Source organism: Malus domestica, chromosome 15 (genome assembly GCF_042453785.1).
Source record: "Malus domestica chromosome 15, GDT2T_hap1".
NCBI classification, from domain to species: Eukaryota; Viridiplantae; Streptophyta; class Magnoliopsida; order Rosales; family Rosaceae; genus Malus; species Malus domestica.
Window position 1 is genome coordinate 7,007,790 of NC_091675.1, and position 8,475 is coordinate 7,016,264.

At 34.7% G+C, this 8,475-nt stretch overlaps 1 protein-coding gene across 2 annotated transcripts; it reads left to right on the forward strand.

Annotated features, from left to right (window-relative positions):
* Nucleotides 1-2,722: 2,722 nt before the first annotated feature.
* LOC103415474 (UPF0481 protein At3g47200-like) lies at nt 2,723-6,447 on the forward strand. 2 transcript variants are annotated; one of them, XM_070813243.1, is made up of 3 exons: nt 2,723-2,794; nt 4,044-4,181; nt 4,780-6,447. In XM_070813243.1, the coding sequence occupies exons 2-3, from the start codon at nt 4,080-4,082 to the stop codon at nt 6,241-6,243; spliced, it is 1,566 nt and encodes a 521-aa protein (XP_070669344.1). In that variant the 5' UTR covers nt 2,723-2,794; nt 4,044-4,079; the 3' UTR covers nt 6,244-6,447. The 2 variants fall into 2 exon arrangements, with proteins under 2 accessions (XP_070669344.1, XP_070669343.1); XM_070813242.1 differs by lacking the exon at nt 2,723-2,794 and having other exon boundaries at nt 3,928-4,181.
* The last annotated feature ends 2,028 nt before the right edge of the window (nt 6,448-8,475 follow it).

The window sequence follows — 8,475 nt, forward strand, 5'->3', positions numbered from 1 at the left end:
GTACCCATTTCACCTTGAAACGTTCAATAACAACTTAAAACGTACCGATGCTAAATTGAAACGTACTCATTTCAGCTTGAAACGTTCAATAACAACTTAAAACGTACCGATACTAAATTGAACCGTACCCATTCTAACTTAAAACATACCAATACATCATTTTGAAATGTATACCAATGCTAAATTGAATCTACCCAATACAAACCATCCTTTAAAAGAAAATGTACCACTAAATTCTATTTCCCAAATGTACCAAAGCATTTGAGATAAAATGCACCCAAGAATCAAATTAATAAGAAAAAGGTACGTTAGAAGTTATAATTTAGTACGTTTGTTGGAATGTATTTGGTACGATTGTCAATAATTGGGTACGTTTGTTTAAAGTTATTAGATACGTTTTAAATTTTTTATTGATAGTTTTCCAAATAGATACGTTAACAGTGGTAAACATTTTTAGTGTACCAAGCGGGTTTGTATATCATATTTAACTTAGGTACAATTGTTGTCATATATTGAGTAAGCAACCATTAACAATTCAAATTCAAAAGCCATTGGGATAACACTTCCAGATTCCAAGGATAACAACAAAATAAAAAGGATAATGACAATTTTTAATGGAATTGAAATACTAAATTCAGAAGGAAAAAATCTACTGGTAAAAATAAATAAATTCCCAATGCTTGAAAGAATGGCAGTGTTCGTAAATTTTAGAAAAATGAAATCATTTTTTGTAATCTACTTGGCTCCTCATTTAAAGGAGGTGGTACAATCTAAAACGTAAAGTCTATAGATGTTTAATCAAACAAGTTGGGGAATGAGGCACCAATATCAAAAGCTCCCTTACAAATTTCCAAAGCACATTAAAACAGTTTTAAAATATCAGCACATTAAAAATTTCATAATAATTAATTTGTAAGTGTGAAAAATATTATATAAAAAAAATGCAAACGTAAAATTAGGTTTGGTAAATAAAAAAAATAAAAGTTTTGTGTTTCTTCAATATCATGGATGTAAAATAACCAAAAACAAAAGTGGTTCTACTATGTTTCTAAAAAAAGCTTTTTTATAAGAGGCAGATGAACAATTTCAATTAATAAAATTGTCATATTGACAATCTTACCCTCCTCTCTTTTCTTACTAAAGCATTTTTAGTGCTATAGTTTATCTAACACTTATCTGTTTTTTTTCATAGTTGTTTATTTTTGTAGCATAGGATAAACAATTTTAAAACGCCACAACAATTTCAAACTAGCTCTCAGCCCATCTAGCAGATTGTTCAATAAGAGAGAGAATTTTTTCCTCATCTATAGTTGGAGTTGTTTAAAGTTAGAGTAAATTGTACAAATGGTCCCTCAACTTTAATCAAATTGGAGCAATGGTCCCTCAACTAAAAATCCATTACCTTTGGTCCCTCAACTTATCAAAACGTGCAGCTATGGTCCCTCAACTAAAAATCCATTACCATTGGTCCCTGAACTTTAATTCAAGTGGAGAAATGGTCCTTTAACTTTAACCCACTTGTAGCAATGGTCCTTCCAATATAACTCGTTTTGACAAATTTTTTGACATAGTTGACAAAAAGAACCATAATTATACACTTTGATGAGTTAATGAACCCTAATTATATAAATGGTCATTCCAACATATCTTATTTTGACAAAATTTTGACAAAATTGATAAAAAGGACTATAGCTACACATTTTGATAAGTTGAGGGACCAATGGTAATGGATTTTTAGTTGAGGGACCATTGCTCCAATTTGATTAAAGTTGAGGGACCATTTGTACAATTTACTCTTAAAGTTAAACTTTTCTCTCATTAAAATTATCAGTTACGAGAAAGTTAAATTAATCGAGCATAGTAAGCGAGATAAATCTGGCTAGCACAATCGAGACTCTTTCAAATCCACCTTCTGCCAGACGCACTACGTCAATTGGAGAGCTAGTATCAATCACTTTTGTTAATAGTAAAGGAAAGGTAAGGGTAGGTGGCCCCATGAATCACGACATTAATTTAAAGGAAAACTAATGAAAAGGACTTGAAAACTTTGAGTTTTAATGATAAGGACAAAATAAAGGGTAAAGTGAATAGTACCAGGATTGACTTTTTAGTGTAAAAATATGATTTTTCGTTAAAGTGAACAGTACCGGGTGCTTTTCGTTAAAGTTCCCTTAATTTAATATGCCCCATTAAACACGTTGGCACCCGGCTTCCCCTCTTTTGTTTTACGGTTTTACCTTTTAGTGGCGATGTCGGTGTTGTCTGTATGTTTAAGAAGATTATTGAGTTGTCTAGTTTGTATCGACATCACCTTATTTTTACTTTTTCTGCGTTTTTGGATGTTTGTTCTTGCGGTCCGTTATAGGTGTTTAATGGATATCACTTTTGACCAAAAAGAAAGAAGTTAAGAACAAGGGTGGGTAGCCCGAGAAATTTTTTATTATGATCGAAATACGAATAGTACATCATATGTTTGTACATAAGTAGAAGGAAATTTTGTTTTTAAAGTTATTAATTTTTTAACACACATATATCATTATTTGTATAATAACACATGGTATACCACATCATGTTCCGATCACATTGAAAAATCTCACATTCCCACGAAGCATGACATTAATTTAATATATGACCCATTAAACACGTTCTGCAAAATTATATTGAAGAAGAAATGCTTATATATAGCCAGCCTATCATTGTGCTATTGTTAAAACAATATTGAGTTTTCTTATATATCTACAAGAAGGCAAATTGACCGTACAAACTTGCTTGTTTTCCTGTACACAAAGCAAGTGTGAGTTCACTTTCAATTTTTTCTTCATTTTCGATGAGAAATTCTTGTTATTGACATTTTAAAAAATTATCACGCGCTCATTCTCAAATGAATAAATTTAACTTCAAACCGTGTTAGACGATATTGCTAGTACCAATAACAACTCGCTTTTTAATTTATAATCTTTTTTTTATCCCTTCATCTGGCTTGTTTCTTCTTCATTGCTATGTTTGCACATATCAATTGTTTTGAAGCTGTGCGTGTTACGAAACCGGAATAGAATACGAAGACCAACTTCTCCATCAGGTATCCAACTTGTTAGTACCAATAACATCTGGCTTGTTTCTTCTCCATCAGGAATCCAACTTTTCTATCCAAGCTACACCTGTCCTTCTACCTTTCAGCCGAGTCTGCCGACTCCAGCTCAATTCCGTCCATCGGCGATGACGGGGCTCAAGCTGCACGGGTTCAGGATGATTTTGAAAGGATGTAGTTGGTGAAGAATAGGTTGTCGTTGGCGACGACCGGATTTGGAACTCGTTCGGTGCGCATTGAATCGGCGGGGAAGATGGAGAAAAGAAAAGTAAAAAGATGGTGAAGCTGAAAGAATTAGGGGATGGGAAGAAGATGGAGAAAAAGAGAAGAAAAAATAATTGGGGATGAGAAAGAAGAGATTCACACAAGGAGGTTCTAGAAGAAGATGGAGAGAAAATAAATGAAAAAAGAATTGGGGATGATAAAGAAAAGAGTATCACGGACCAAGAGGGGAAAAAAGGAAATGTGGGAAGGGGAAAAAATTAATGAACAGTGCAAAATAAAAAAAGAAATTCATATTAAAATAAAATATAAATGGTTGAAATAAGGGTAATTTCGTAATCACATTAATCTTTATTCCGATTCATATGTGTTAATAAACAACTTATATGGATAAATACGATTCATACTCTGATTCCAAGAAATTTTAGTAAACAATTTTAATAAGAATCTGATTCTGACTCCATCCCATTCTAACTCAACCTCTATTCAAATCATCTCGTTCTGATTACGGATTAGTAAACGAGCTATTAGTTTCATACTTACCGGTTAAGGGAATGCTGCAACTTTCTTCTTTATATCTTTTAGTTGAATAGTTTGGCTGTGTATATGCATATGTTTTGGTTTTATAAGTGTCCACTGTCAAATACAACCATGCACTGATATTGTCTTCAATTAACCACTTAGGCGAAATATATGAATGGTGTCAAACTTATGGTGTTATTGTTTGTTGCAGGCTTCGGGCCCCGTGGAGGAGCCAGTGAGTTCGGTAATGCCAGTGATGCCAGCCGAACTGCGTTTGGAAATGCCAGTGAGTATGGAAATGCAAGTGATGCCAGCCGAAAGAAAGGTTGAAAGGGAATATGAAGTTCGTGTAAGTGATTCTCATCTCTTAGACGGTAAAACACAGAGAGTTTTGTCAGACTCACTATATAGCATCAACCACTTATGTTTATAGTTAAAGGAAAGATAAGGGTAGGTAGCTACATGAGTCATGACATTAATTTAATTAATTTGGCCAATTAAACACCTTCAGCATAAACATATTGAAGAAGAAATGGTATTGTTAAAAGAAAATTGTTATTTTTCATATACCAGAGGAGAGCAAGTAATAAGTGTTGAGATTTCTTAGTTATCTACAAGAGGCAAATTAACCGTATAAACTCGCTTTTTTTCCTATATACATAGCAGATATGAATTCACTTCATTTTTTTCCATTTTGAATGAGAATACTGTTATTGACATTTTTAAAAATTGTCACACACTCATTCTCACAAGATTTTGAGTTCGAGTCGCTTTCCTACTTTTCCATGGCTCGTCAGGGTTCATATGAATATTTAGTAGCAGCACTCCACAAGAACTCCGAAGCATCTGGCGGGGTTTTTTTTTTTTTTTTTTTTTGTTTCTTACAAAAGTTTGCTCCAAGTATCTTGGTTGAATGTCTGCCTAATGAAATAATTGAATCAATGCAGATAACGATCTCAGGCGGTAAAATGGAAGAAGTCGATGAAGCTCCACATGACATAGAAAACCAAAAGGATCCACTCCTCGAAGAGGTGGGTAAATTGTCTCCCCTGTCTCCTTTGCGGTGTATCTATAGAGTTCCTAAGCGACTACGGCAGGGAAATAAGGAAGCATATACACCTCAAGTCGTCTCTATAGGCCCACTTCACCATGGCGAGGAACCCTTAAAAGGCATGGAAGAGCACAAATTAAGGTACCTGCAAAGTTTTCTAGATCGAACCGGGGTAAGCTGCTGTGATTATATACAAATGATAAAGAACCAAGAGGGAAGGTTGCGAGGTTTTTATGCAGAATTCGTTGAGCTTGGCAGTGATGAATTTGTAAGAATTGTTTTAGTGGATGCCGCCTTCGTCATTGTGTTCTTATTGAGGCACTATTACATATACGCTTCAAGTTCTCAAGGTGAAGATGATTACTTTCAAGGCGAAGATGGCGAAGATGATTACTTTCAAGGTGAAGATGATTACATATTTAACAACCCTGGGATGCTGGAGGATGTGATTCCGGACTTGTGGTTGCTGGAAAATCAACTGCCATTCTTCATTCTTCAGGATCTTTTCAAACGTTTTTCTTCTTCTTCCTCACATCAGCTGCCTTCGTTACTCAAAATTTCCTACCATTTATTTGAAAGCGAAATTGATGGACGGGGAAAGGTAAAGAATTTTGCCAAAATATGTTATTCTGGAGAAGAAGTACAACATTTTGTTGATCTGATAAGAATTCTATACCTGCCACCTGAAACCACATCCACATCCGAAACTACAGACACACCCAAAACCACTTGGTGCGACCGGATGCTAGTGCGCTCTTGGTGCGACCGGATGCTAGTGCGCTTACTGACGTGTGGGTATACACCCACAGACAAACCCAACGCCACAGCCACACCCAACGTGACAGAGCTACACCAGGCTGGAGTCAAGTTTGTGGTAGGAGAAGGCAGCAGTGTATTTGACATAAAATTCTCGGGTGGGATCCTCGAGATTCCAAAGTTAAGAGTGGACGATACCACAGATCTGAAACTCAGAAATATCCTTGCTTTTGAACAATGCCATCACAGAGAGGAGTATTACCTAGCTAATTATGTTTTCCTTATGAAGCGTCTCGTGAAAATCCCAAAGGATGTGCAATTGCTTGTTGAGAAGGGAATTATTGAAAATTGGTTAGGTGATACCCAGAAGATATGTACTTTGCTTCATGACCTTGGCACCGGGATGACGGTTGACAACCGGGATCTTACCCTTCTTTGTAACGATCTGATAGAATACCGCGAAAAGCCCTGGCACGAATGGAAGGTAATTTTGAAACAAAAATATTTTAACACGCCTTGGGCCTGCCTTTCTTTTGTTGCTGCTGCTACTATCCTCATACTCACTATCATACAAACAGCATGCTCTATTGTATCTGTTGCTTAAGCATCAACGACCGCAAGTCTCTCCTTCTCCGGAGGATCCGCAAGTCTCTCCCCCGCCGTATCCTTCAAGTGAGTGTAATAAGATGTTCCAACAAAATAAAGTATTGAAGAGTGTGATTTTATATTTGATAGGGAAGCAATGTCTACTTGTAATGGCTTTCATTGAAAATGTGTGTTGTAAATAAAGGGAAGTGATTTCTGCTGACCCTTTTGTCCTCTTTTGTCCTCTGCACTTTTATATTTTATGGCCTCATATGCAATCAATTGTGCGGAAATTATTTTCCTAAATTAATGCGTACGTAGCTACTTATGTTGTACCAATTTAATGTTCATGGACATATGCTTATGTCTTTGTATGTTTGAAAAAAAGAAGAGTAATCGTATCATGTTTGGTGTTTTTTTGCCACACCAAGTGAACATTTCCATTAAAATGTTGCTTTAAGCATCACTCGCAAGGATATGGAATTGCTTGTTCAAAAATGTAATTGTTGAAACTCAAAGCTTGACAGGGACGAGGTTAACAAACCTTATTAATCCGAGGAAGTAACTGTTCCGAAGAAATCTCTTTACTGATCTTAGTAAAGACATCAATGCATAACGCAGAAGTGGAAGGCAATGTTGAAACAATCTCTTTCGATCTCCATGCTCTCTACTTTTTATTCTTGTGGTTGCTGCAGTCATCGTGATCACTTCCATTCAAACAGTGTTTCTAATCTCTTTTTTGGCATCACCGATTATCATTAAGGATTGGTTCTAAAAATATTATCAAATCTTTAAATAATTGAATTTAAGATCTCTTATTTACGAGTGAAGATTAATACCAAGTACTTAGCAAGATAGGATCATAATTATTTAAAAAAAAATTATATTAACCTAAATAACCTTTAATATAAAGGAAAATAGATGATATAAATTCTCCAATGAAAAGACAATATATATGACTCTCAAGTTTGAAGATAAACGCGACATTGAAGATGAAAAACAAAGAAATCCTTTGTTGGTGTCGTACTCAAAATAGTAGAAGAATATTATAAAAACTACCGTCAATTTCTGAAAAAGCGTCATTGAAGTATCTTTTGCCGCTAAAATCAAGGTAGAATATAGCATTTTTGTTGCAAGACTTCATTAAACTAGTTGATTCGTACATACAATTTTTTTACCACTGGGCAATATTAACGAAAAGGTAGTGCTGGTAATTCTTTAGCTAAATTAGGACGACTTTTATATTCAACGAGTGGAATTCAGAAGGAATTCTGATGGCATGCTTGAAATAGCAATAGAATATTATAAAAAGTTTCATTGTTAGTGATGAGTTGATATTGCATTATACTCTAATCTTAGTTATAATTTATTGGTTATTTGTGCGAAATTTGATACTTTAAATTATATTTTTAATATAGGACATTTCACTTCTTTTTGAGTAAAAAGTGATCAAACGAACATATTTTCGAGTGATTCCAATTAGATGAGTCTCTCAACTTGTTCGCATCAAAATTCCAGATTTTAATAGCAATTAGTTTTCGAATGCGTAAATTAAAATGTTTTTTGTTGCAAAAAATCAAGGTAGAAATAAGTTTTTTCTTGCAAGACATTCAATCTATTGAGTCATACATGCAAATTTTTGACCATACGACAAATACTAACAAATAAACAGTACCAATGATTAATAAAGCTAACCAAATTTTACAAAAAAAAGTTGGCGACCTTCGCATTAAATTAGAAAGACAAGCCTTTTTGGTCATCTCTTGATAAAGTTAGAGGACGACTATTATATATAACAAGTGGAATTCAAAAAAGATGACGACATGTTTGAATTGATACATCGCCTGTCAGCTTGTATTTCGAGTACACTAAAAAATATTTTGAGAATGTGCTATTTTTTTAGCTGAAGACCAATTGAAAATTGGGGTATTTTGATATGGGTCCAAAATAACTAAAAATTAGACATATTTCAAAAATAAAAAATCATTAAAAATTAAACCTATTTCAAAGGTAGGTCTATAAAATTGGAGCTATTTCAAAATTATCCTTCAAAATTCAACACCGCCCAGGCGGCTATAACTTTTCTATTGGACAGCCATTCCAGTTTCCAGATTACAAAATACAAAGAGGCGGTTAGCTACGCGCCACGCGCCCCGCATTTCAAGAAATTTCACGGCCACGATTCTCCTCCGCACTCGATCCAACGGCCACTACATTCCTCTATCCCACCAACTACCTCGTGACGCGTAAT

What these genes read in the sequence shown, in the direction of transcription:
- LOC103415474 (XM_070813242.1), top strand. Translation starts at nt 4,008, where the DNA reads ATGGTGTCAAACTTATGGTGTTATTGTTTGTTGCAGGCTTCGGGCCCC. An exon ending in AAAGGGAATATGAAGTTCGT is followed by an intron (nt 4,182 to 4,779) that starts GTAAGTGATTCT and finishes GAATCAATGCAG; the next exon opens with ATAACGATCTCAGGCGGTAA.